The sequence below is a fragment of the Aureobasidium pullulans genome (assembly GCF_000721785.1).
Source record: "Aureobasidium pullulans EXF-150 unplaced genomic scaffold scaffold_3, whole genome shotgun sequence".
NCBI classification, from domain to species: Eukaryota; Fungi; Ascomycota; class Dothideomycetes; order Dothideales; family Saccotheciaceae; genus Aureobasidium; species Aureobasidium pullulans.
This window is the reverse complement of record NW_021941023.1, coordinates 790,395-816,078: the sequence shown is the minus strand read 5'-3', so window position 1 is coordinate 816,078 and position 25,684 is coordinate 790,395. Positions and strand designations below refer to the sequence as shown.

The window sequence follows — 25,684 nt, the reverse complement described above, 5'->3', positions numbered from 1 at the left end:
AACCCATTCTGCCGGAGACTACTAGTCAATGCTAGAACGATACACGAGGAACGCCTAGACAATAATACAAGTAGCCTGCTGTTACGGGCGTTCAGTGGAGGCTCTAAGATTATCAAGGAAATATTGTCCGACTGTTCAATTGATCTGAACTGGCTAATAAGGGCAGACACGAAAAGATACGCAAAGGGGTATGGCTGTAGAAAGGCCTCAAAGATGCAGATGAACGCTAGTCACAAATTACGGTCCTCATTTTACAGAGCCACATCATCAAATTCGGTCGGTGCCTTTGACGATGGTTCCTCCTCGTGAGGTATACCGATAGCCTTAAGATTGTTCACTGATGGGGGTTCCGTGCTGGGCTCCTCCTTTTCTCCTGTAGCGTCAGCAGAGGTGGACGGTTCTTCGGTCGGCGCAGAACTCGCCGACTCCGCAGAATGATCTTCCACGTTCGTTGGGAGATTACGGAAGGGTAGGTCGGAGACGGGAGCGGGCTTTTGTTCGGCAGCTGGAGGTTGTGTGGAAGGCTGTTCCGTTTCAGGCACGGGATCTTCCTTTGGTGGGGTAGGAGGTGCAGTGTCTACAGACTCATCCTTTGGCGGAGGAGCAGGTACAGATGACGGTTGAGAAGTAGGAATCTCGGGACGTTGGGTTTGCTCGGGTGTGGGAGGGGTGTGTTCGATGCGAGGACTAGAGAGCGGGGGGTGAACTCTGAGCTGTTGTTGCTGAAGCTGGAGATGTTGTTGCGACTGTTGTGATTGAGTCGAGGGTCGTCGAGGATCCGATTGGACCTGGGGAGATGGCAGAGGCTGACTGGTAGGACCAATGTTTCGCAGCTTGGGGTCGGCGTCTAGGTAGTATGCGCGGACGCCGACTATGCGTCCTTCGCGTTCGCAGCCCTTGAGCCAATCGGGTACAACAACGGGGACGTTCATGTCGCCGGCCTTCTCCCAAGCCTGGCCACGGCCTTCTGTACAGACGAAGTGTGTAGTGTCGATGCGCAGCGTATCGATCATCTTTGCGCCGATGCGGTCAACAGTGGCCTGCAGGTCATCGCGAAGCTGTTGGGGCATGATGCCCGGTGTGATGGTGATACCGGTGAGGTCGGTCATTTTGTGGGTACGGACGGTCAAGCGATCGCTGGTGTATGTGCCTGCCGAAGTGCGCAGGACGAGGTGGAAGGTGTATTCGCTATCGACAGCGAGACCCGAGATCTTTGTGCTCAGCTTGTCGCGCGGGATGTTGCCTGCCTTGCTTCCATTGCGGTACAGGCTCAGACTACGCAGCTCGGCCGTAGCTAGCTGTACGGGATCCCATTCGAGCACAACAGAAGTCTGTGTGGCATTGCGACAGCGCAGCACGGGGGCAGACGGGGAGTGGATACCAAAGGTCGAGTAGATGTCTTCTTGGAGCGCGTCAAACTTCTGAATAGCCTTGTCCTCGGCTTCCTCATTGCGGGCTACGTTGATGTCGACAATTGAACCCGATGTAATGTCGGCCGGCAGCAGGATGGACGGGAATTCGATCTGTCCAACACATTAGTCTCCCTGATCTCCTTTGGCCATCAACTCTCTGTTCATACCAATCGCTTGTCCTCGGTCAGCAGGACTGCCACTCCGGCATCTACCTTGCCCACAGTCAACGACACGAGCATTTTTGGTTATGTCTAATGTGATCAACTGCTTCCCATACCCCGTGTGTTGATGTCTCGGTGGCCTTGACCTGGAGAGACTTGGCGCGTCACTCCGGCGCGTCGTCATCAACTGCGCCGCTCTTTACTTCTATCATCTCGACCCTGCTTTGATTTCTCCTTCTTTGACCTCTACTCATATTACATGGCTCGTTACCTCAAGTGACCACTGATTTTACTCGTGTTTATCACCCCAATCACACTTGATGACTTCTTGAGACTGTTGCTCTCTTTGACAGAAGCCCTAAGGTAATGAAGCAAAGTCGGAATGATCATTTCGCAAACAATTCGAAACTTTGACGATTGTCTTTGACAAGACGGCTACCAATCCAAGCCACCTTCTTCTGCACCTCCGCCGGCCTGGAAAGATTTACAGTAGCGAGACGTCCCGACTGGATCGACTCTGTGTTAGGGCATTGACTGTTCAAATGCTCATCGACGCTGAAGTGCTAGAGCTTCACTAGCAGACGTCTCCTCGGTTCCTGATACCATAACGCCTTCCGCTACCAGACAAATCTCATTGTCAAATGTCTGCCCACGTGCAGCCCCTTTTGTTTGGGCAAGCTCGACCTGCAGGTCATGAATCGCATTCTTGGCACTGCTTTCCGTCGCGAGCCGTCACAACTCGATCAGCCAGCAAGCACTCTTTGCCAAAGCTTCTCGACCACCGCCTCGAAGAGGCATCAACCACACTGATCTGGCCCGAACGCGATGCAAGATCTCTTGAAGACTTTTGAGCCTTGATGGTAGCGAATGACACGGTCACTTTGAGGTGACTATCTTTGATTCTTGGACAGGGCAAGTTTCCGCTCGAAGGACTCGCTTCTCAACACCAGACCCATGACTCGATGGTCATACTGCTCGCAGCCTGGATCTCTGTATACTGATTGAAAATGTGTGGATATCGGAAAATTTGTGTCACATGTGTTGATCCCTGGTTCCCATATGAGAAGGAATGGCTTGTGTATCACGTTTCATGGGATTGTACACGCAATCCACAAAGGCCTGAAGCCATATCTATGAATGCTTTTGACAAGGTACATGAGTATGGAGAAGGAGGTGCAGGCCAGAACGGAGCCCTGGAACCCGCAGCCTCCCAACGTCCACGTCCGTGTCACGGCTTCCAGGTCTGGCACGAAGTGTATGTTAACTCTCGTCCAGCACGTGCTTCCTCCGACCGAACAAGAAAACTATGGCAGCTTGCCAAGTGTATATATCTCGTTAGCCTCAATTTGCTGTCGAAACGGCTCAGTATGCCGTGATGTGATTGACAACAGATTCCGCATGCCTTTGGTAACAACCAATCCATCTTCTTGCTTTCGACCGAGGACAGTCTCCAGTATTGATGGTCCTTGAGCCCTAATCCATAGTACCCGCTGTGGCCCCAAAACGCAGGGTCATCGAAAAGTAGATGGCTGCAGACCTCGATCGTGTTCGATCGTCCTTTTGCCCGAGGCCATGAGATGATTCATGAAGATCCCGAGGCAAAAATATAGAGATTGTCGTTAGTTGAGTCCAAGTCACGATCACCTGTACAGATACAGGTGCATAATCGACAGGCTTCAAAACAATCAGGCCCATCTCGAAACATTGTGCACTGAACTTCAAGTCAAACTTTTGACTTTCTTTTGACATCCACTTGATCCGTAAATGATCTCCACAAACTTCGGGTGGAGCTCCCGCTACTTGGAACAATAGTCTGATAGGGTCCGGGGTATGTCTGCTTTCTTCCAAGGAGCCCTGTGGCCGTCCCTGATCAGAGTGACGATCATCCATTTCTGTGAACAATACGATCGACCGGCGAACAATAGCGTATGATCAGACTTCGAAGAGGCCGGAAGGGGCCGCGGCTGTTTGAAGTTGATGGTTGAAACGTGCCAAGCCGAAGCTTACTCCAACCTCAATCCCTATTCAGCTCTGACAGCAACAGTCGCTCTTGCTAAAAGTTTTCGACAAACCTTTTTGTGATTGTTTCGTCAATGACTCGACTTCCATGTCGGTCCAGTTCTCCTCTCTCGGACTTGGAAGCGACGAAAACCATCATCAACGGAGCAAGTTTTGACGACTCGAGCAAAGTCTTTCCATGAAACTCACGATGCCATCTGCAAGGAAGATCAATCGGCCTAGTTGACCGAGTATGGAAGTTCTGAAAATAGGCCTTCCAGTACGGCCACTTGCATACTCACTTGAAGTCATACCAGCTGATTGAGATTGATTGATCTACACTAGTCAAGCTGAATGTATTTCCAAAGCCGTGCAATGGCGTTATCGGCCGTCAGGACAGCTTCTCCAAAGTGTCTCCCACCCGTGGCCTTGAGCTGGCCATCTCCAAGTTTCAGCCACCCACAGGTCCACATCTGTAACACCATCTTCAATGGCGCTGCTGCTAAAGATCGTTCCTGTCTGAAGTCTGCAAACAAGCCTCGGTAGTCTAACCTTGTCGTCTGGATCCTCACGCTCACAGACCTTCACCGAGAGCAAGTTCCAAGACGTGCTCAACCACGAGATGGTATAAGTATCTGCTGGTTCTCCAACATGAACCAACTCATCCAGCATCGCAGTTCTTTCTTTCCTCTCCTGGTTCAACTGTTCAAGCCGGTCTCGACAGTTTCTTTGCTCATTCGTTCTTGCCTCTTTTTCCGCACAACAACTATTCAATCGTTTTAACTCATACTACATCTCTTCGACAATATGAGATACTCACTCACTACTGCAGCTCTGGCCTTCGCCATCTGCTCTATTGCTGCCCCTGTCGCCCACGGCGGTAACGACTACGGCTCTCTGTCCGGTACAGGAGCTTCAGGCGTTGAGGTTTCTCCCTCCGGCTCAGCAGGTGTTGGAGCTGATGTCAATGGCTCAGGCGCAGGTTCCGCAGGGCTTGCAGGCTCAGCAGATCTGGGTTCATCCGCCTCGCCAAGCGTAGGCGCTTCTGCAAACTTGGGCGGCTCGGGCGTTGGAGCGTCAGCAGGCTTGGGAGGCTCCGGCGGACTAGGCGCACACGCTGATCTTGGTGGCAAGGGTTCCGGCCTCTTGGGAGGTATGGCTGGGTTGGGACTTGGCCATGAAGGTGGTTTGAGTTCTGGTCTGTCAGGAAAGGGTGGTGCTTACGGAAATGCTTCGCCCTCAATTGGAGCCAACATCGGCGGTAGTGGCTCAGCATCGCCGTCAATTGGAGCTGGTATTGGAGGTATTGCTTCGCCTTCTATTGGCGCCAGTATTGGAGCCGATAGCTCAGCCTCGCCTTCGATTGGAGTCGGTTTGGGCGGATATGCCGCCCCTTCAAATTCAGCATCTTTGGGAGGAGCTCTAGGCGGTCTCGGATCCGGACAAGCAGACGCAGGCTTGGGCGGAGCTGCTGGTCTCCTCGGAGGCCTCGGATTAGGTGGCAGCGGTCACGGTCACGGTGGAATTGGCCTAGGTGGTAGCGGAAGTGGAAGCGGTGATCTCTTGTCGGGATTGGGAATTGGTGGCTCTGCAGGAATTGGCAGCGGCGGCTCAGCTGGTGCAAATGGTTCGGGAGATGTTTCCGGAAATGCTGGCGGTGACACAGAGACCGATGCTTCCGGAAATGGTTCTTCGGCTGATTCTGGCGCATCTTCTTACGGCAATGACAGCTCTTCGTCTCCTAGCGAGAGCTCTCCTTCTGGCACTGAGACCGACGCTGCCTCTGCTACTCCTACAGACGCTTCATCTGCTCCAAGCTACGGTGATGACAGCTCATCCCCTGAGGAGAGCTCTCCCTCCGGTACTGAGACTGATGCCGCTTCTGCTACCCCCACAGATGCTTCATCTGCTCCTTCTGATGACTCTTCATCTGTCCCTTCTGCCGACTCTTCGTCTGCTCCTAGCTACGGATCGGACAGCTCATCCTCCAGCTACGGCTCGGATAGCTCATCTCCTAGCGAGAGCTCTCCCTCGGACACCGAGACAGACGCTGCTTCTGCTACCCCCACAGATGCTTCGTCTGCTCCTACTTACGGCGAGGACAGCTCCGTGGAGGATGCAGATAGCTCTGCAGCTGCTCCCGTGTACGGCTCTACTCCCAGCGAATCTGCTGTCGACGCTGCCACTCCTACTGAGGCTCCTACCACCCCTGAGACCTCTGCTCCTGCTCTTCCCCTGAGCACTGCCGCCTCTGGAAGCACTTACAAGTCCTACATCAAGAAGCGTCAGGATCTCAGTTCGCTTATGGGTGGATCTTCCGGTGGTTTGAGTGGTCTCTCGGGCCTCTCAGGTGGCAGTGGATTGATGTCTGGAGGCAGTGGTCTTGGAAGCTTCCCAAGCTTGGGAAGTGGAAGTTCTGGCTTGTCTGGCCTTTCTGGGCTCTCGGGCCTGTCCGGAGGTGGTTTGAGCGGACTTGGTAGTGGTTCTTCCGGACTTTCAGGCCTCGGAAGTTTGGGAGGATCAGGCACTGGCTCGGCTTCTGCCCTTTCGACCGGCACTGCTTCATCTTCCAGCGGCTCGGGGTTTGATCTTTCAAGCCTTGGCGGCGGCTCTTCAGGTTTGAGCGGACTGTCATCCCTCGGTGGCGGCTCTCTCAAGGATAAGCGTCAATTTGGTGGTCTTGGAAGCTCCGGCGGTTCATCAGGTTTGTCAGGCCTCAGCGGACTGTCAGGCGGATCATCTGGGCTCAGCGGCTTGTCAGGAGGCTCTTCGGCACTCAGTGGCTTGTCAGGTGGTTCGTCTGGCTCCGGTTTTGACCTTTCATCGCTAATGGGCGGTCTAGGCTCAAGCAGCACCGGCAGCTCTGACTCTTCCGCTTCGACCGGTACAGCTACCACTGATTCATCGTCTGGCTCTTCTGGATTTGGCTCGCTCGGCTCGCTCGGTTCTTTCACTGGCTCTGCTGGCGGTGCTGTTCCTAGCAACGATGTTACCAGCAACACTGGATGCAAGAAGGTCACCTTCATCTTCGCTCGCGGGTATGTTCAAAGATTGCTAAATTCACGATTTGAAACCTAACATTTTACTAGTACCACTGAAATGGGCACTCTCGGCTCGGTTGTTGGCCCCGGTCTTGCTCAAGATCTGATCAAGGACACTGGCTCTTGCTCCGTGCAAGGTGTTGATTATCCAGCTGATGCCGCTGGCAACGCAAACATGGGCGCCTCCGGCGGTCCCAAGATGGCCGCTCTCGCCAACCAGGCTCTTAAGCAGTGCCCCGACACCAAGATCATCCTCGGTGGTTACTCTCAAGGCGCCATGGTCGTCCACAACGCCCTCAACTCTGTCGACGGCTCCAAAATTGCCGCCGTCACTGCTTTCGGTGACCCGATGAACGGACAGACCTTCAAGGGTGTTGATGACAGCAAGGTCGTCCGCTACTGCGGCTCTTCCGATTTCGTGTGTGACATGTCCGGCAAGACCCAAGGCACCGGCTCTCACATCTCCTACGGCTCCAACTTGGCCGAGGCCGCTTCTCGCCTGGCCCAAATCGTTGGCGTCAAGGCTTAAGTCAAAAAAGCACTCCCTAGGACCTCCTTGGAGCTCTACAACGCTCTCTACGAGCAAGTCTCTCTTATCTTGTTGTCTTTTCCTTCTTGTTTCCCAACAAACCAAAGCGCTTGGTTTCAGTCACTCCTTTAAACGTTCTCGGTCGTTTTTGAGTTTGTTTTTCACGCGCACATGTAATGGGGAGTAGTCTCTTAGGATGTAAAACTGTACTATCTATAGCTCTTCTGCAGCAATCACAAATGATTCATATCATTGTTTCATCAACTCTTGTCTCTTATCTACGATTTTGTGCAATGCCTTCTCGTGTTTTGTTTATCAGGTCGAGACTGCAAGACACACTTGAACAAGAAGTTGAACGGATTAAACAGAGATGTGACTGGAAAAGAGAGGATTGACTAAGAAAGAAGTAAAAGTCATCTCATTCAATTATAGCTTTACTGTAGGGAAAGAACACAATCGATACAGCACCCGCTTTCAGCGATCCTCCGTATTCTATCAGCCACCCATGACGATACAAAAGATCAAAGCCAAAGATCAGCGCTACCGATTGAGAGTAGAGCAATGTTCTTAGCATCTCAACTCTTCCTGTTTGTTTTCTGCTCTTTGGAACATCTCATGACAGACCTCGAAAATTCAACCCTGCATTCTTTCTCTCGCAGATCGTGCAACGGGATTTCGCGTAGTGCTACCTTACCATGAGACCAAAGAGTATCGAGGTATAGCAAGTCTAGATTCGGCGCCATCTGGGATGCGAGCTGTTGTAGCACTTGCGGGTCGTAAGGTCGTCTGTAGTTGCTTGAGCTTGAGGAAAACATCGTCCACATCGTGAAATAGTTCGTCTGCATGGTTAAGTTCTAGATGTCGGACACACTTGCAATAAGGCTGCCGCTTTTGGGGATGCGTGGTCGCCAAAGCTGAGAGCGGAGGTGCCGACCAAAGAAACTCGTTTGCTGCTCGGGTCCAAGTCTTGTTGATCCGAGCCACACAACGTAGTGACGGGAGGTCATCAGACAGACACCGTAGCTGCCGATCTTATAATGAAGGGACTGAAGGGAGGCGTGGCGGTATCGATGGAGAATGCGATTGTAATGGAAGATGCGATGGTATGACAGAAAGTGATACGCGAAAGAGATGAATATAGACCTGACTCCAATCAGCAAATGGTTTCAGTATCGAGAGAGGGAAGCAAGAGGCATGTAGAAGGCGCGCCTTTGTCCTCTCCCAACCATGAAAGCCTCCATTGCAATTCCAGATGGTTACTGTCCACACAATCAACCACTGATGATTGCGCGCATTGCTCGATCTCGCACCTCCCTCGGAAGCAGCGCAAAAGCACATTCGCATTCCCTGTCAACCACCGCATTGGCACCTTTGCTCGCCAGATACTCTGCAAACAACGTCGCTTTCGAGAACACAAAATGCCTCTGCCACCATGTATATGCAGCCCTGTCGAATATATCTTCCTCCGATCTAAGCTCGAAGATATTCTCATACACAGCTTGTGGAGGTGTTATGGATTTGCAAACTACAAGCAACGCCTTTTTGCGTGTGTCGTTTTCGAATCTCGAGATCTTTCGGAGCGATTGTTGTCGGTGATAGGGATAGTACTCGTGAGTCTGCGGTAGGAGTATATCTCTTGGGTAAGTTCGAGGCGTACTTTTAGGAGTGCTGGGACGCCGTGGGCGAAGATGTCGTGATCGTCTGAGAGAACATAGCCGTAGATTTGATCCTTGACCTCGAGAGGCAGCGACATAAGGTTCGAAGCCATGTTTGATGAATATATTGTTGGGAGTCGATGTCGGTTGTGAAACTCAAATCTTGGAGTGTGCGAAGCGTGGGACGAGAAAGGGAGAGAATAAATTTGAGAGTGTGGTCATGGCTGTTATAGGTAACAGAATTGAGCTCGTCTGAGTCATCGAACGCTGGATATTTCTCTATCTCTCTCAAAGATGGCTGCCAAGACCTTTGATGATCTTAGTCTCTACCAACCTGCCTTCTTCAAACGAAGGTAACATTTTTGGGGCTGGTGAGTGATTCTGTCCACCGCTCGGTAAGTCCCTAACTCCTCGGGCACTTGAAGCAGCTCAAAGTTCCAAACGATGAACACGACTAGCATACGAAGCTCGATGTACGCTAATTTCCGTCCTGCAAAATCGTCAGATTCAATTCGATTTGGAGAGTAAAAGATTTCCATCATACCAAAGCAACCGCGCACTCCAGCGCCAAATTGAAGGGTTGGACCTGCGTTCTTCACGAACTCCACCTCGCCTTTTTCATCTGTTCTCAGCCAGCGCTCTGGTTTGAATACGCTGATGTCATTATTGTCCCAAACACCGGTCTTGTCCTTAGATGCCTGGCTGCTGGCACTGCGTTTATGTTCTTCCACGGTGCCGACAGGTGGTGCAACATAGCCAGCATAAGACAAGAAGTTCACATCGACACCCTTGGGAATGTGGATGCCAAAAATCTCAGTATCAGCTGTTGCAATGCGGCTCAATACAGCAGCAGTCTGGCCGCAACGCAATATTTCTTCTAGCATGGCGTCGATGAAAGGGTGATGCAGTGTTGCGATTTCTTTTGCGGTGGGTTGTCTTCTCTCCGCACTTGCATCAGCATATGTTGAACGTAGGACTTCGCGCAGTCTGGACTGCGATTGTTGGTTGTCACTTATAAGCTTCACTCCCCACGAGACGGTGGTTGACGTGGTCTCGTAGCCTGCAATGAGGAACCCAAAGATTTCGTCTTTTGCCTCGCGAGTATTGAACCTAGAAATGTTTAGTTTTTGGTCATGACATCAATCTTTAATACTTACTGAGGTTCTCTGTCTTCCTTTTTAGACAGCAGAAGTTCACGTCGAATCATATGGTCAATAGCCGATCGATCTTTACCTTGTGTTTCAAGAGCATCGACCCGCTGGCCGGAGAATTTATCCAGCGCTTCCTTCATCATGGTTTCTATCTCCTGATCTTTGTATCGCTTGGCATTTTTGTATGACTTACCCTGTCGCAAGAACCAATGATATGTTTTCGGGAACGGGTGGGAGATCAAAGGTTCCATAGAGTTTGTCAATGTCAATATGGCATCAAACGCCGGAGGATGGGGCGCTTGCGGAAACTCAACGGACTCGTCCCTGTTCTGTGGAAGATCCAGTTTCGACACTGTCTCCAACATATTCGCCTGGCTGTCGATTGTTTTGGCTGACGAACCTAGTGCGACCACCCAGATAGCATCGAGAGTGGTGTGCGCAATGTCTTCGTGAGCTTCAAAGGGGTGACTCTCGGCAAGGTCCGCTTTTAGATTCCACAGCCGTACGAGGTCCATAGTTGCTTCAAGGATACGAGGAGTGGCAACCTTTAGAATGTAATCAGCACAGCATGTGAAGTGAGTGTGGTCAAGACGCCTTCTACCTCGTTCAAGAAGGGCGGCATCATAGTAGCGGATAGAAGACGTTTCTGAGCCTTGATCTTGTCGGTCGTTTTCTGGCCAATGTGATGATACGGAAGGGTACCACTGAATATATCCTCGAAGGCGTCGCTACGGTCAAAGTCCTTGTGCCTGCGAAGCAGGACATCTTGTGCCTCGCGGAAGTCGGCCACAATGACGAGTGGAGAAGCGAAAGGACGTAAGAACAGCTGGATGATTGGAGAGTCATGTTTTTCGATCTGTCGATGCCACCAGTTCAAAGCTTCACCCTGATTGTCTTTGACGTATTTCAGGAACTCGGGGACATCGCCCATGATATGCTTTGCGGCGTCCTTGTTATATGGTATACCTGGAATAGGACGGGGCAAGGCAGCGCGATAGATGACATAAATCAGAGTCAAGCAAAAGGCAGCGAGCGCTAGCACGCTTGGTGAGAAGGAGAGAAGCGACATGACAGATACGGAAATGACGATATTGAGAGCAGGAAGTCGAGCAAGACGATCGAGGCAGACATGGATTGTCCTAGCATTTTATACGTCTGTCATTGCGGACTGGGTCACAGGAGTTGCTGCTAGACAAGGAAGGTTTCATGGAGAACGAGCTGACGTGAGAGATGGGCATGATGCAAGTGACAGCGGAAGGGGATTGCGTCGACTGTCTTTACAGACCGGTGTGGCGGCAATGGAAGGAATGAGGATGATTTATTAAAGAAAGTTGTCGCGTATGCAGGACGCTGATGCTTGGCTGCAGGTGGGACGCGGATTGGCATGTGACGCTCGGGTGGGTTTGAGCGAAAGCGGATAAAGGAGCTTACGTAGGGCAACTCGAGGACAACAAAACACACCCATCCAAGACGGCGGACAGCATGGATTGAAGGTCGTCAACATCACAGCGCAATGTCATGGCCAGCGAGAAATCGAAGAACGCAAATGGCTCCGGCCACGTCGCCGAAGACGAGGAGCACCTGCTCTCCTACGACGAATCCCCGCGGCACTCTTCCCCCGACAGCGACATCGTAGCCCATCCCGCCAGCCAGTCGCAATCACCGCGTCCAGGCTTCCTACCCAGAAGACAATCCTCGTTTGCTCAGCCACGTCCTGGCGGCAATCCAAGAACAACCAACCGTGTCCACTTTGACATCGAAGACTCAATCCGTGGGAGTCTCGACCATGCCCATCAACACGACCACGACTTGATGGAAGAGGAGGACTATCTCACTGCAGACAACTGGAGTAGCAGAAGACACAATGCTGGCCAACGCGCCCCCCTCCTGACAGGCATTGAGGCCCCTGCCGTTACTGTCGCCGAGTCCGACTTCAACCCAGATGACCTGCTGGAAAGTGCGAGGCCTAAAAGCTCAATGTCTAGCGCTTTTATGAACATGGCCAACAGCATCATGTGAGCCATCTCGCTCCATTTAGCCTCTTGAATCTCCAATCTGACCCGTTCTTGCAGTGGTGCCGGAATCATCGGACAGCCATATGCACTTCGCCAAGCCGGTCTGCTTACAGGTGTCATCCTGCTCATCCTCTTGACTATTACTGTTGATTGGACAATCCGCCTCATCGTCATAAACTCCAAACTTAGCGGCACCAACTCCTTTCAGGCAACAGTCGAGCATTGCTATGGAAAGTCCGGTCTCGTCGCCATCTCCATCGCTCAATGGGCTTTGTAATTCATCCCTATCTCTGATCTGACAAGTACGAATGCTGACAGAATTAGCGCTTTTGGCGGTATGATCGCCTTCTGCATCATTGTGGGAGACACGATACCGCATGTCATGTCGGCCCTGTTCCCGTCTTTAGAAGAGAGCCACTTCTTATGGCTTCTCACAGACAGGAAATTCGTCATTGTAGTCTTCATCATGGGCATCTCCTACCCATTCTCGCTTTACAGAGATATCTCAAAGGTTTGCTAAATCTGCCTTGCTTCATATCCATTCCTGCTGACCCATCTCTAGCTCGCGAAAGCCAGTTCGCTGGCTCTAGTCAGTATGCTCATCATTGTTGTCACAGTCATCACCCAGGGCCCTAGGGTTCCTGCTGAGATGAAGGGTCCAATCAAGGGTTCCCTGATCATTAACAATGGCGTCTTCCAAGCTATCGGTGTCATCTCTTTTGCCTTCGTCTGCCACCACAATAGCTTGCTCATCTACGGATCTCTTCAGAAGCCAACCATGGACCGATTTGCCAAGGTCACGCACTACTCCACCAGCATCTCGATGCTTGCTTGTCTTGCTATGGCACTTTCTGGCTATCTGAATTTCGGAAGTCTCACACAAGGCAATGTCCTCAACAACTTCCCTACAGACAATATCCTGGTCAACATTGCTAGGCTATGCTTCGGCCTCAATATGCTCACAACCTTACCTCTAGAAGCATTCGTCTGCCGAGAAGTCATGAACCTCTACTACTTCTCCCACGAAGCCTTTGACCCCAATCGCCACCTCATCCTCACCACCGCTCTCGTCATCTCAGCCATGGGCTTGAGTCTTCTCACCTGCGATCTTGGCATCGTATTCGAACTCGTCGGTGCCACCAGTGCTTGCGCTCTCGCCTACATCCTACCTCCGTTATGTTACGTCAAGCTCACAAAAAGACGGACGTGGGAAACGTATGCTGCATACGTCTGCATAACGTTCGGATGCATAGTCATGGGTATCAGCGTCTTGCTTGCTGGTGCCAAGATGGCGAGGAATGAAGGCGGTGCACAATCCTGCTAACCAATCTTGTCATCCTCGAAAAAGATGTAATCGCCAAAATCTAGAAGAACTATAGATGTTCTATCCCACCCAGCTTCTATTCTATGTATACTGTATCAACAGGTTTTCTCTTAGGCCGGTGGTATGTTTCGGGTGTTCTTCGCAGGTCCTCTGGATCAGCAGTCCGTAGAAGGTAAATCATGCTTTCCAAACCGGTCAATTGACTCCGTTGGTTTTCGTTTTTCGATCTTGCGATCTGACATATAATATGCTTCTCTGCTTGTCACAAACCAGTGGTTGTATACCAACAGATTTTCAACACCAGCACATACGGCCACAGTCAGCTGAAAACTGGGCATCCCGTCCGCTCTGCCATACATAAGCAGTTGAACGGCAGATTAGTACTACGGTGGGTGACCACGTGGGAATCCCTGCTGCTGTATGTTTTGTTGCATCTCCCTCTTCTTTTTGCTCCATGTCAAACACATTACTATATACATCTATATACATCCATTATAGTATGTGCAAAGCAAGCATTTTGTATGTTTTGCTGTCTGTTGTGGTTGGGTTTTGCACTCTCTCCTACGACTCATGTCTTGGGATGTTTCAATCTGTAGATATGCACGAAGGTTTTTTTTTGGATATTGGAGAGTGTCTGGAGAGATGAGCAAGGTGACACGCTCTCACTGGACAGATTGTTGAGCTGGGAAAACATTGTGCATTTCTGCAGCTTCGATTGTGGTATATTGCCTGGGGGAGAGCACTGAAGCAATAGACATTGATAAGTGATATTGGGCTCTCGAAGCTAGTCTCAGCATAATTTATCCTCCGAGCAAAGGCAAGACTACCACCCTCTATTCCTCATCGTCTTCGGGATACTCTTCTTCTCCCTCTTCATCATCACCTCCGCCACCCGCGCCTTCCTCTTCTGAATCCGATCCTGATCCTTCACTTTCACCATCGGATCCGGGGTCGTAATCTTCCTCTTCTTCGTCCTCTTGATCCTGCAGCGCCTGCTCTGCCTTCTGCAGCTCGGTCATCTCATCATCGTCGTCTGCTCCTTCCGCATTGGGAGCTCCTTCTTCTGCTCCTTCCGTTTTCGGTTTTGGGTTGATATTCAACTTCTTTGCTTGGCGCTCTGCGGCCATAGAAGCGTCATTTAGGTCATGGCGTTTGACGTATTCGTCAATACCGGCAAAATCGGCTTGGTCTAGCATAGAAAACTCGATATCTTGCTTGTCGCCAGTGATGGGATCTGGCATGGTGGTTATGACGATGTTGAAGGTCCGTTGTAGGACAGATGTGTATGAGATTGACTCGATGTTCTCGAAAGTGAAGAGCGCGAGGGGCTTCTTGAAGGCCCAGACGATGCCGACTGAGAGGAAGAACAGGTAACCTGCGCAGCGTTAGAGGATATTGTGCTAGTGAATGCGGGTCTCGGAGCGCATCTTACCATCTTTGCTTCCCTTGTGGGCCTTGACGTGGTATGCAGCTTCGCCCTTTCTATGGCTTTGTGGTATCGCGCTTGCAAACTCTTGCTCTGTGGGTATGATGACGTTCTTCCCGTGAGCCTTCATGCAGGCGTTCAGTGATCTCATGGTGCTGGTAACGTATGTGTCCATGTCTAGGGGTTTGAAGCCATCAGCAGCCTTGACATTAGCAGGGGCTGTTTCGGGCATTGTCCAGACAATTTGTTCGGCCTCAATGACTCGATCGCCAGTCTTAAAGTCGACAGTTTGGTTGGCGAATATGACAAAGTTCCACTGCCGTGTCGCTTTCTCGGGTACCGGTAGACAGAACACCTGCTCTGTGGTGGTTGTTAGCCTTCTGTGACCTTTTGCTCCAATTTTGAGCATCACCTACCGATTTTGCTGAAAGGGACGGCCAAATTTATACCTGAGCCCTCATGCACAATTCTGACAGCTCCCTCTTCAAGCCTCTGCGGGTCTCCTGCCAATTGTACAGTCATCTTTTTTCTTTGTGGCACTGCGAAGCTCGTCTCCGGGACCGAGTATAATACGTTGGATGCATCTTTCAGGTTTAGTGTTGTCGTCAGGTTGAGAGCTGGTGCAGGCGAGGCAGCAGCAGTAGATGGTGCAGAAGTTGTCTTTCTCTTCTTTGCGTCAGGAGCGTCAATAGTGTCGTCGGATGATCGTTTTCCAGTGCGTTCGGACATGTACTTGGCAATGTCGACAAACAATTGCATTTGGTCGCGATTCTCTTCTAATTGCAGATAGGTTAGCGACTGTGCCTTGCGACAGCAACAGTGCCAAACTTACTCGCTGCTGCGAGGATACGGTCGCATAACGCAGTGTCATGGCCAAAGGCCGCTTGAATGGTATCCATGCCGTTTGCGATATAAGTTTTGAACGCGAGTAAACCGCAAGGTTGATGCGATTCAAAAAGTTAGGTCACAAGGCAGAAGGGACGACGCGAGCCCATCTCAGAAGTCGCGTTTCGCTCTCAGATCGACGTCATGTGCTTCGAACCAGCTGAAGCCTGAAGAGAGGCACGATTATATCTGGATATCGAGAACTGTCCAGTGAGAGACGAAAATGGTGTGCTCTCAGTGGACGCTACTTTAGTTCCGAACACATTTGTGCATTGTTATAGCTAGATGATCGATGAATGGTCGCGGGAGTGACCTCGACGAGATCTGAAGGTACGCTTGATACCTACCAACTCCCATCGACCTGATCTAGGTATTCGGAAATTTTCGAACAAGCTGATAGACGTAGAAGAATTCTGTTTGAATAACCAAGCTTGTAGCGGGATACAAGAATAGAACGAGAAACATGATCAATATTTGGTAAGATATGTAAGACCCCTGGAATTTTCGTGAGAGCAATTAAAAGCTGCTCTTACGACTGTTCCATCGCGCGCAACCCTTTGTCAAACACTCGAACCCTCCCTCCCTGCTTCCTTCACTGGCCTCCCCTGTTTCTTCCAACAGTAAAAACAAACGTACGATTATAACAAAGACGACTCTCGGGATGAGAGAGCAAAGAAGCAAAGAGAATCAAGGAAATATGAGACAAGTTTGTATGAACACCGGACCTGCGCTGTAACCAAGAAATTGGAGAAAATATCAGAAGACAAAAAGGAAGGGAAAGAGGGAAAGCGGAGGCGATCGGAATCCCGTGAAGTATCGGTCAAAGGCGCTGGCTGAGTGACAAAAAGAAAAGGAAATTCGTGAGAACAGAAGGATCAAATGACTCTGAGAACTCAGAAGTTCTGTGCAATGCCACTGTTTCCTGATTGGTAGTTGCCGCCGGCCTCGATGCGTGTGTTTCTTCTAGCGCTCACATCGCGTACGATTGGCATACCACTGTCACCACCGCCGTATGAGCCATCGCCATAAGGACCGTGCTGCCCAAAGCCGCCATAGCTGCCGCCATACATCTCGGTGGGCGAGTAAGCTTGGCCAGACTGACCCATGCCGGCTGATGCGTCGGAACGCTCACTGTGATTTCCGGCTGAGTAAGAGGAAGAGGCGTTGGAAGGTCCACGACGGATGTCATTGTTGTTACGGTGGGCACCAGCAACAGGGGCGGCGCCGAGTGCACCAAGATCATCGCTGCTGAAAGTCTCGCGCTTGTTCATGAGTGTGTCACCACTGTGGCCGTCCGAAAAGTTGTTTCCGGTAGGGCTGCCAGGTACGTAACCGCCAGGTTGACTTCCAGTGTCGCTCAGTTGTCCAGCAGTATGGCCGCCGGAAAGAGTGGTTGAAGCCTTGCGGTTCGACATGGAGGTGTTGCCCCATCCGCGGTAACCACCGTTGGAGTCCTCGGCCATTTCAGATCCATCGGCAGCGACAACAGGGAGGGTGGGGTCATTGTTCGGGTTGAAGCCATATTCTTCGACTTCCTTGCGACGCTCCTCCTTGGCAACCTTTCTTTGCTTGCGCTTTCTCCAGAAGAAGAGACCAGCGAGAACCAAGAGAGCGACGACTACGACGGGAACGACGACAGCAATGGCGGTCTTTCCGCCAGTACTCAAGCCGCCATTGTTGTCTGAGCCTTTGTTGGTTGTACCGTTGGGCAAACTTCCTGCGGCTGAGGATGAAGCGGAAGCCGAAGATGAGGCTGATGAGCCCCGACCAGCAGTGGTTGTCGAAGGGGTGTATACAGAGGTGACGACAACGGTGACAGGTGCATTAGACGAACCGCCAGATGCACTCTCGGTGACGACGGAAGTAATGAGCTGAGTAGAAGGAGGTTGCGACGAGGCAGACACGATTGACGTGACAACGTTGGTCGACGACGGCTCGACGGTCACTGTGCTGCCCATTTGAGTTGCAGAGGAAAAGACCTCGGATGATACTGATGATGCGACAGCAGACGAGACGGACGACTGGACGGCATCTTGGGTCGAGGACGGGGCCTCGTTGGCCGTGGTTGAAAGGAACGTCGACGACGCCGGAGTCGTGATGGCCGCTGTTCATTGTCAGTCGCAAACAAAGAAGCTGATGCACGGCCGCTCTTACCTGTTGAGTTGGACATGACTGCGCTTCAACAAAGCCAGGTGCGAGTCGATTATCGGACAGACGAGAAGCCTCTCATGCGAGAGAGGAGTGGTACGAGCGATGCGGGTCGATCAGTAGGTAGGCGATCAGGATAGGGAGAGATAGGGCTGGCGTGTGTCGGCGGTGAGGTTGAGAATGGTAATGGCAAATGCAGGTCGACGAGTATGCGTGTTGGAGACGCTCGTTTCTTCAGCCCGGCAGAGTCTTGAGATCAGCGAGGCCAAGGGTCCTGCACTTTGGCTCCTATGAAGCAGCGGTTCGTGTTGTCCCGCCTATTTTCACGCTTCCGATCGTTGATTCGTGCGTGCAGCGATGATCGATGCTCTGCTTCTCTCCTTCCGAATTGGTTCAGGGCTGCTATCTATCACTTTGTTTGCTCAAGAGACTCAATCAAGACAACAAGGACGGTGTCTGGGACTCCAAGCTGCACCGTCTCGCTCGCCTTCGAGGTTTCAGCTGCCATCCCGTGGGCTCGTCTACCACCTCGTTCTTTTCTTGGCCAATCATTAAAGTTGAAGCCACAACTAACCCTGTTTCGGATGCTTGTGTGGCCTGCCCGTTCACGCGCACGCTCGCAACCAAAACGTCACATTCATCTGGTTGTTATGCACATGGCAGCCTCATCCTCTGTTTACTCCTCCTGGAAGCGTCATATCCTCGACTGTTGTACCGATTTCGTGGCCAGATTCAAGTCATCTCACAAACACGATTCAAGCGCGGCTGGCCCTTTGTCAAGCTGCAAGGTTCGGCCAAGCCCAATTAAGCCGAAGCATGCGAGCACCTGATCGAACCATCCGTTGACTTTGGCTCCTTCCCGCATTTATTTGTTCCAGCTATTTTCTGCTTCGGTCTTCTCGTTCACACAACCACAAACTTGTGAACAGACTCAAGGAAGAAATCCGCGGCGACTATTTCATTGCCTCGTGATCGCTGCGACGAAAACCGATGGAAGATTCACTGCCAAGTCGTTTCTTCCTAACGTTGCGCCGGCCTTATTGCACTCCCAAAATAGCCCAGGCAATGACGCCTGCCAAAGTAGGATCAGCCCTCTTCAATACAACGTTGCAAGGAGCCTTGATACTGCCACGGCACATGCGAAAGTAGAGGTACACAGTAGGTAATGAAGCTTCATGAAGCGACGCGTATGCGTTTCATATTGAACATGATCAAGATAATCTCCAAACTGCATCCCCAAAAGAACATAACAACAAGAAGAGAAGTAAAGCTATCAACAGATAGAAAAGAATTGAATACATGAAACCATTTCCGTCTTTTATTGGTCAGGCACTGCCTGTCACATTTTCCCGGTTTTCCCAAATTCGTGTATAGATATCATGCAAAGCGCTGAACTCGCAGCGCTAGCGAAAGAGGTACGAAATGAGTGTGCGATGGTCAGTCTACTTGACTTCGCTGAAGTTGCTGAGTAGACTGCCATCAAGGTCTTGATCTAGGGAATGATTTAGTTCCAGCTCCAGGTCATGCCAGGAACACGGCCATCGCCGTTGGCGGTGACCTCGTTGAAGAAGTCCTCGCTGAGATCGAGGTCGGCCTCAACACAGCCGACACAGCGGTCAACGACCTTGGCAGTGTAAGAAGATCCGTTCTTGCCCTTGATAGTGACAGTCTTGCCGCAGAGAGGGTTAAGGTTGGGGTTGGCGGTGGCGTACTGAGGGTCGTCAAAGATGGTGTGGGAGATAGCGACAACAGCCTCGTCCGAGGTGCTGGTCAATCCGCAAGATCCTGTGCCGACTTGGTACCAGGTGAGGTCTCCAGTGTACTCAGTGCCGGATGCGGCCAGTCCACTGCTGGAGCCGGAAGACGAAGAGCTAGTAGTAGCTGCAGGGGCGCTGCTGGTAGTGCTGGTGGTGGGAGCAACATAAACCGAGGTGCTCTCAATGGTAGGGGCGACGTAGGCAGACGTAGTGGTGGGTGCGACGTAAACAGAGGATGTGGTAGGAGCGACGTAGATTGAAGTGCTGCTGGTAGTAGGGGCAACGTAGACCTCAGAAGTGCTAGTGGTAGGAGCGACATAGGCCTCAGAGGTGCTGGTAGTGGGAGCAACGTAAACAGAGGTGGTCGAAGGAGTAGGAGCAACATAGACCGAGGTGGTCGAAGGGGTGGGAGCTACATAAACGGAAGAGCTGCTAGTGGTAGGTGCAACATAAACCGAAGTAGAGGTAGTGGAAGCCTTGGATGCCTTGGAGTGGAAGAACTTGTGGCCGTGTTGTTGAGTAGTGGTGGTCGAAACAGCAGTGGTCTCGACAGCATCGGCCCAGACAGTCATGGTGACGGGAACAGTGACAATGTCGGTAGCGATCTCAGTGACCCAGACGACATCGCGCTTGGCAAGAGGTGCGGCGTTGGCAATGGCTCCGAAGAGGGCAGAGCCGGCGATGATTCCGAAGGACTTCATTTTGATAATGATGATAAAAGTGGCTTGAAAGAGTGAAGCTGGTAATTCCTGGTTTGATGGAAAGACTGTGATGAAACTGGCTAGCAGCTCTGGTGGTTGGTTGAGACCGTGGGTAGGAGAGTAAAGAGTGAAAGAGTGTACAGGAATCTGAGTTCCTAGAACGAGGAAGGAGTGAATGGGGGAAAATGAGAGTGAGAGTGAAATACACAACCGTAAGACTTCAAGCCTGTGAATACTGAGGGAAGAAGAGGGCGATCCGGCGGATGCGGCGTCCCCTTCTTGTAGTCTTTCACTTCACAGTGCCAGAGCACTGTTGTGGAGTTCCATCGGATCCTCAATGCAAGGCCGCTAGACGGTCCTCCCCTCCCGAGCTCAACCGGTACCTGTCTAGCGCACCTTTCCCCTGGAGGCTTTTTTGAACGGATCCAATAACATGCGCCACGCCCCCTCTAGGCCGGGTTGCGGGGTTCTTTAGATCTTTCTCTTGCAGCTCAGCAAAAAGAAGACGGCCCATCTGCATCAGTCATGTTCCCCACTGTCGCATGCTAGTTTTTTCACACAAAGAAAAAACTCTGCAGAGAAAAGACATGGTGAGGTACCGTACTCAGTTGCTACGCAACTAGCCGGTTCAATTTGCCAGCATAGCCCTGCAGCCGCAGTTACGGTCTGCTGTGTCCGTGTGTGCCATTTTTTTCTGTGTACCTGAGGCCATACCAACTTAGGTCTAGAGCCCGAGTTCCTGAAGCCACATGCTTGTGATGTGCACGGGACGAACGATGATTGGTCGGGCTGTTCGGTAAAAGCACGATTAGCGTCAGGGGTGTGGGTTTGACAACGAGGGAAAAAACGTGTCCACCGTGTTCGTGCTCGTGCCGCGGCGCAGTCGACTTTCACGTTTATCGATTGTCCCAGAAAGACGTTGTGCTGTCGCTGTCGAGGCGCTCGCGCAAACCATTTTGCTGATTTGGGAGCAGGACTGATCCAGACAGATGTCGTGCCACTGCGATGATTGGCGAGAGAGAAGGACGTGGCTTCCAAGATGGCGGAATCATATTCCCAAAGCATGGTCGCTGTTCCATGTTGCGCCGGAGCAGCTCAAGCCGCCAGCCAGTCTGTCGCAGAATCTCTGTCTCTGACCAGTGGTTGCTCAACATTGCAGAAGCCATTCTGCAAGGCACGATCGCAGACCTGCACACTGCTGCACCGCATAGACGGGTCATATCCGTCCGCCTCGGATATGTCGTGCGGTCATAAAAGGCGTGCCCATGCCTTTCTGCAGGTGGGGTTTTGCGGAACAAGTGGTGAGCCGAGTTCGATTCCACCATTCACGAGCTGTCGGTGGACCTGCACAATAGTACAAGCAGCCGGTCTCTTGTATCTTCAAAAGCAAATCGGTCATCTAACTGTCGATACCTTGTAAAGTCTGTCCGCTCGTTGAGCTCCATGGTGTTCCAGATGGCCGACCTGCGAGTCTCGAAACCCGAAGTTTTCCCGAGGAGAGTTATGGTTGCACAGCATAATGCTGCACAAGACAGGATGTGTCGACAAGTCGTTTTGTGTGTCAAGGGTGCTGCAGTGCACCTTCTTCCAGGTTTGTGCAGCACTTGTATCCAAGGTAAGTGGCTGACGCGAAGAGGGTACGAGTCTTCAAGTTCCCATGGCTTCTTGCACAGCAATTGGAAGATGAACGACTTTAAGATCAATGAAGCTTGCGGCACGCGTTGTGCGTCTGGCGCTTGCAGATTCGTGATTGACAATGATAGCGCGTGTGATTGGCCTGGCATACAACCCATCTAGCCGCCGAGGAATACAGTCTACGACAGATGACACACTGAGAGGCAGATAGCTGGCTGATATTGACCAGAATGGAGAGCTTTCTATGGAAACCAGATGGGATACCGCGTGGAAATTTTATTAAAGACCGCCTTCATCGACATCTGGAAGCCATTTACTTCCGTCCATATTCTTCCTGCCTTGCAATAATACTGAGCACAGCCAGAATGCACGACTTCTTCGCTACCACTTTGCAACAACTGGAGCCGTCGAGTCATGGTCACTCAGTGTCTGTTTCAGCGCAAGCCCGAAACCCTGGGTCAATTGCGATGCAGCGAAGGTGCTGGCCTGAAGGATGCAAAGAAACTTCTTCTGCTATGTGCTCCTGTGTAGTATCTTGCCTACAGAACCCTTGGCCTCGATTGCCTCTCGAATTTCGGCACTTTCATACGAATATCGCGAAGCAGTGGTAGCTCATCTATTCTCCGGACCTTCGTGTTTGCCGCTCAATTCTCGCGGTCACCAGTTTTACCTGCATCGGTCGCTTAAGGTTGACAATAGTGCAAATCGCGTTAGCTGCAGGCGCCGACACAATCTACTTTTAGCATATCGACAGCAAAGCGAATCATATCTGCTATGGTCGCCCATTGCCTATATCAAGAGTTGGGACACATGGTACTTTCTCTTCTTGTCAACATTGAACAACATGGTTCTGGGCCGTCTGTCATCTGATTCTTACTCGCAGGTTCCCGATCAAAGGGCCGGACCACTGCTACCCTCATACGAATCACTGCAGAATGATGAAAATCCATCAGTTAATACTCATGGAGTCTCAGACTCAAATCAGTCAGAGTCAGGCTTCAACGTTTCAGAACACAGAAAGTCGCATGCCATGTCAATGGCTCAGGCATTGACTGAGCAAATTCGAATCAAAGGGTGGCCGGAGGAGCCGCGGAAACTAAGAAACAAGACCTTGTTAACATTGTTTTTCAATCTTTGCGAAGCTTTGATCACCCTTGCACCAATAGCATTTATCAGTAGGTCTATCAGAAGTCCTTCCAGAGCTTGGCTTACCCTCTTCAGTCTTCGCTATACTGGCGGCTAAGCTTGACGGGAAGCCAACAAATGGCAACGGCCTTGGTCACAATATCAAGATCATAACGCGTCTTGTAAGTTACACTTACCATACTCTGGTCTTCTGTCTCTGCTGTACATCAGTCTTTAACGGCACCCTCGTTTGCCGCGAAGGTCATTTGCCCGCAGGGGCAGTATTCCCCTTCCATGATACGCGCGATGTTCACATTCCCAGGCTGGACCTTATGCTAACACGTTCCAAGGGGCCTTCAATCTACCCCATAATGTTCGCAGCAGTCGCTGGAAAGTCACTAAAGACCGTCGCCAGGTATTATGCCGAACGGGGTATGAAGCTTGGTGTACTGGAACTGCTTTTAGCAAGTCAGACAGTATGGGGTACCTTTGAAAGCCAGGTACTTTTGAGGCGCTTCACACTGTTTGGTGCTCACCTTTTCCTGCTCTGGTGTCTGTCACCTCTGGGTGGTCAAGCATCTTTACGTATCTTGGAAACTGCTATGGCCTCTCAGACTGCTGTTGGAGACCCTGTCTTATACCTTCCAACAGGTGGCATGAGCTATCATGCCATTGCGAATGACATCCTCATGACTGGAGACGCGGCTACACCTTTGGCAGCAATCAACTCGTTGTACAGTGCCAACCTCTTGGCTCCTGCCTCCGTAAAGACTTCTGCTGTCGACACGTGGGGTAACATCAAGGTTCCACGACTGAGTACCGTGAGCGCGAAGTCAGAATCCACAGGCCATTGGAAAACTGTCCCAGAACTTACATCGGCGGACAATTACACCTCCTTGTCTGGTTTGCCACTGGCCGGGCTCGCCAGAAAATCCCAAATCTTCCAGGAGTTCACGTTCGAATATGCTTATATGGACCTGAATTGCCCTGAGCCGGCGTACAACATGTCTCAAAGAGATCCACGTTTCGTGCAACAGCTGGGACTCATTTGGTCTCCGAACAATAAGTCTGTGTTCATCAACGAAGACAAGCATACAAAGACATCCTTCTTCCTTGATACACATACGCCAATGACAGAAGGTCGCATGTCAAACATTTTCCTTGATCAAAACCAGACGACTCTTACTGACACCAGTCTGCAATTTCCACGGAACCTTCTGTTCGGATCGCAGTACTCGGGCTCAGATTCAAGAGCGTATTCAGTACTCATGCGTAATTGTACAGTCAAGCTGAAGTACGTCGAAGTCAAAGCTGGATGTACTGAGGATGGGTGCAGAGCAACAGCATTGCGGCCGTCCACCAAGTACTCAGATCGGAACCCGAACTTGACACCTCTAGAATATCTTGTCATGTCCTATCACTTTATGCAAGATTTCCCTCTTGCAACCGGCAGTATTCACATGGGTGACACGTCACCCACGGAGTTCTATATCAAAGGAGCAAGCATGCCTTTCGGCACAGCAACCGCAGGCTTACCAGACATGGAAGACATTTCCAATGATCTTTTTGCGACACGAATGGGCTCACTGATGAATACCTACTTCCAACTCTCCCTTGCACCCTTGGCCTATACGGATGACCTCCCAGCCCCAAACGACTCAATCTGGAAATCCTCTAACCTTTCTATCACTACAAGTACAGAGCTCTACGACGAACTTCGGGCGCCTCCATATCTCCCTTTATACTCAAACACCACCATCACTGCGACGACAGAGGTTTACAAATGTAACTATCTCTGGTTCGCTTTCCTCTTAGTATCGTCCTGCATACTCTTATTACTCGGATCAGCGGGGACTGCATTGAGTCATCTATGCCACGCGCCAGATATGATGGGATATGTCTCAAGTTTCACCTACAACAATCCGTACATGAGTGTACCGTCTGGAGGAGAGTCATTGGGAGCCATGGAAAGAGCACGTCTGTTGAGAGATGTCAAGGTCAAAATCGGTGACGCTAGAGTCAATGATGAAGTCGGCCATGTTGTCTTTGCTACACTCAACCGTGCGGACTCTATTGGAGATTTGAGTCTGAAAAAGCACTATAGATAGATGAGTATTGTGTCGAGTGTGTGGTTCATCTGGCGTGTAGCTGTCTGGAGAGAATACGTTCTTTGATTTTGAGCAACATCATGATTGAGGCCATTGAGCAAGGGGACTAGCATATCACAAGGATTAGTATGTTAAGAAGACACTCTAACCATACTTAATTGCACTGCTGTTATAACTGCATGTGTGGAGACAGCAGTTGTCGTTAGTAACAATCATCATCATCATCATCATCATCATCATCATCATCATCATCNATCATCATCATCATCATCATCATCATCATCATCATCGCATCCTGACAGGGTGACCCTTTACATGAACCCGATCAAAGTCACAAACCTAGTTGTTAGGCGCTGTTATTCCATAAACATTGGACTTCAACACGATCTTTAACTTACGCAAGACGCTCGCATACACGTTGGAGCAGAGTTCATTCTTGAGCAGAAATGCTGGTAATGATTCTTGCTCGTCGTACGGGGTACGACCCTGACCCTTTCGAGCTCACGTGTACCTGCGGCACTATGGAGTACGAAGATACACACAATAGACAGATGCTAGACTGTGGCTCAATCGTTCCCTCTAGACAGGTAGGCCTTGTGAACGTCGAGAGTGG

The 25,684-nt window shown here is 50.9% G+C and overlaps 11 protein-coding genes across 11 annotated transcripts; 3 read left to right on the top strand and 8 right to left on the bottom strand.

Annotated features, from left to right (window-relative positions):
• Positions 1-251: 251 nt before the first annotated feature.
• On the bottom strand, positions 252-1,651 carry M438DRAFT_352483 (uncharacterized protein; the record flags this gene model as incomplete). Its single annotated transcript, XM_029906794.1, has 2 exons — positions 252-1,523; positions 1,580-1,651. The coding sequence occupies 2 exons, from the start codon at positions 1,649-1,651 to the stop codon at positions 252-254; spliced, it is 1,344 nt and encodes a 447-aa protein (XP_029763881.1).
• A 4,749-nt stretch (positions 1,652-6,400) lies between these two features.
• M438DRAFT_267580 (cutinase-domain-containing protein) lies at positions 6,401-7,141 on the top strand (the record flags this gene model as incomplete). The annotated part of the gene is made up of 2 exons (XM_029900193.1): positions 6,401-6,609; positions 6,661-7,141. The coding sequence occupies 2 exons, from the start codon at positions 6,401-6,403 to the stop codon at positions 7,139-7,141; spliced, it is 690 nt and encodes a 229-aa protein (XP_029763880.1).
• A 1,271-nt stretch (positions 7,142-8,412) lies between these two features.
• On the bottom strand, positions 8,413-8,909 carry M438DRAFT_352481 (uncharacterized protein; the record flags this gene model as incomplete). The annotated part of the gene is made up of 2 exons (XM_029906793.1): positions 8,413-8,757; positions 8,799-8,909. The coding sequence occupies 2 exons, from the start codon at positions 8,907-8,909 to the stop codon at positions 8,413-8,415; spliced, it is 456 nt and encodes a 151-aa protein (XP_029763879.1).
• Positions 8,799-11,243, bottom strand: M438DRAFT_403052 (cytochrome P450). The gene is made up of 4 exons (XM_029909634.1): positions 10,549-11,243; positions 9,954-10,492; positions 9,341-9,906; positions 8,799-9,286 (listed from the first exon to the last, which is right to left on the bottom strand). Exons 1-4 carry the CDS (start codon positions 11,014-11,016, stop codon positions 9,123-9,125), a joined length of 1,737 nt encoding a protein of 578 aa, XP_029763878.1. The 5' UTR covers positions 11,017-11,243; the 3' UTR covers positions 8,799-9,122.
• Positions 11,244-11,528: 285 nt separating this feature from the next.
• M438DRAFT_290473 (putative amino acid transporter) lies at positions 11,529-13,483 on the top strand. The gene is made up of 4 exons (XM_029901712.1): positions 11,529-11,962; positions 12,020-12,235; positions 12,287-12,473; positions 12,525-13,483. Exons 1-4 carry the CDS (start codon positions 11,760-11,762, stop codon positions 13,284-13,286), a joined length of 1,368 nt encoding a protein of 455 aa, XP_029763877.1. The 5' UTR covers positions 11,529-11,759; the 3' UTR covers positions 13,287-13,483.
• Positions 13,365-13,873, bottom strand: M438DRAFT_130308 (uncharacterized protein). Its single transcript, XM_029898819.1, has one exon. It carries the CDS (start codon positions 13,643-13,645, stop codon positions 13,442-13,444), a length of 204 nt encoding a protein of 67 aa, XP_029763876.1. The 5' UTR covers positions 13,646-13,873; the 3' UTR covers positions 13,365-13,441.
• A 94-nt stretch (positions 13,874-13,967) lies between these two features.
• On the bottom strand, positions 13,968-15,850 carry M438DRAFT_403049 (Rtt106-domain-containing protein). Its single transcript, XM_029909633.1, has 4 exons — positions 15,545-15,850; positions 15,129-15,488; positions 14,719-15,072; positions 13,968-14,661 (listed from the first exon to the last, which is right to left on the bottom strand). Exons 1-4 carry the CDS (start codon positions 15,609-15,611, stop codon positions 14,120-14,122), a joined length of 1,323 nt encoding a protein of 440 aa, XP_029763875.1. The 5' UTR covers positions 15,612-15,850; the 3' UTR covers positions 13,968-14,119.
• A 640-nt stretch (positions 15,851-16,490) lies between these two features.
• On the bottom strand, positions 16,491-17,767 carry M438DRAFT_352477 (uncharacterized protein; the record flags this gene model as incomplete). Its single annotated transcript, XM_029906792.1, has 2 exons — positions 16,491-17,701; positions 17,752-17,767. 2 exons carry the CDS (start codon positions 17,765-17,767, stop codon positions 16,491-16,493), a joined length of 1,227 nt encoding a protein of 408 aa, XP_029763874.1.
• Positions 17,768-19,249: 1,482 nt separating this feature from the next.
• M438DRAFT_266413 (plant expansin) lies at positions 19,250-19,573 on the bottom strand (the record flags this gene model as incomplete). Its single annotated transcript, XM_029900106.1, has 1 exon — positions 19,250-19,573. A coding segment is annotated over one exon (324 nt), but the record flags the coding sequence as incomplete, so codon positions are not given.
• Positions 19,574-21,493: 1,920 nt separating this feature from the next.
• Positions 21,494-22,164, bottom strand: M438DRAFT_130248 (uncharacterized protein). Its single transcript, XM_029898818.1, has one exon. It carries the CDS (start codon positions 21,994-21,996, stop codon positions 21,529-21,531), a length of 468 nt encoding a protein of 155 aa, XP_029763872.1. The 5' UTR covers positions 21,997-22,164; the 3' UTR covers positions 21,494-21,528.
• Positions 22,165-22,682: 518 nt separating this feature from the next.
• M438DRAFT_362541 (uncharacterized protein) lies at positions 22,683-25,260 on the top strand (the record flags this gene model as incomplete). The annotated part of the gene is made up of 3 exons (XM_029907590.1): positions 22,683-23,013; positions 23,060-23,145; positions 23,314-25,260. The coding sequence occupies 3 exons, from the start codon at positions 22,683-22,685 to the stop codon at positions 25,069-25,071; spliced, it is 2,175 nt and encodes a 724-aa protein (XP_029763871.1). The 3' UTR covers positions 25,072-25,260.
• Positions 25,261-25,684: the final 424 nt, after the last annotated feature.

What these genes read in the sequence shown, in the direction of transcription:
- M438DRAFT_403052 (XM_029909634.1), bottom strand. Translation starts at nt 11,016, where the DNA reads ATGTCGCTTCTCTCCTTCTCACCAAGCGTGCTAGCGCTCGCTGCCTTT. An exon ending in TGCCGCCCTTCTTGAACGAG is followed by an intron (nt 10,493 to 10,548) that starts GTAGAAGGCGTC and finishes TACATTCTAAAG; the next exon opens with GTTGCCACTCCTCGTATCCT. An exon ending in AAGGAAGACAGAGAACCTCA is followed by an intron (nt 9,907 to 9,953) that starts GTAAGTATTAAA and finishes AAACATTTCTAG; the next exon opens with GTTCAATACTCGCGAGGCAA.
- M438DRAFT_290473 (XM_029901712.1), top strand. Translation starts at nt 11,760, where the DNA reads ATGGAAGAGGAGGACTATCTCACTGCAGACAACTGGAGTAGCAGAAGA. An exon ending in AACATGGCCAACAGCATCAT is followed by an intron (nt 11,963 to 12,019) that starts GTGAGCCATCTC and finishes CCGTTCTTGCAG; the next exon opens with TGGTGCCGGAATCATCGGAC. An exon ending in TTTACAGAGATATCTCAAAG is followed by an intron (nt 12,474 to 12,524) that starts GTTTGCTAAATC and finishes ACCCATCTCTAG; the next exon opens with CTCGCGAAAGCCAGTTCGCT.
- M438DRAFT_130308 (XM_029898819.1), bottom strand. Translation starts at nt 13,645, where the DNA reads ATGTATGGCAGAGCGGACGGGATGCCCAGTTTTCAGCTGACTGTGGCC.
- M438DRAFT_403049 (XM_029909633.1), bottom strand. Translation starts at nt 15,611, where the DNA reads ATGGATACCATTCAAGCGGCCTTTGGCCATGACACTGCGTTATGCGAC. An exon ending in CCGTATCCTCGCAGCAGCGA is followed by an intron (nt 15,489 to 15,544) that starts GTAAGTTTGGCA and finishes ATCTGCAATTAG; the next exon opens with AAGAGAATCGCGACCAAATG. An exon ending in CCACAAGGGAAGCAAAGATG is followed by an intron (nt 14,662 to 14,718) that starts GTAAGATGCGCT and finishes AACGCTGCGCAG; the next exon opens with GTTACCTGTTCTTCCTCTCA.
- M438DRAFT_130248 (XM_029898818.1), bottom strand. Translation starts at nt 21,996, where the DNA reads ATGGGTTGTATGCCAGGCCAATCACACGCGCTATCATTGTCAATCACG.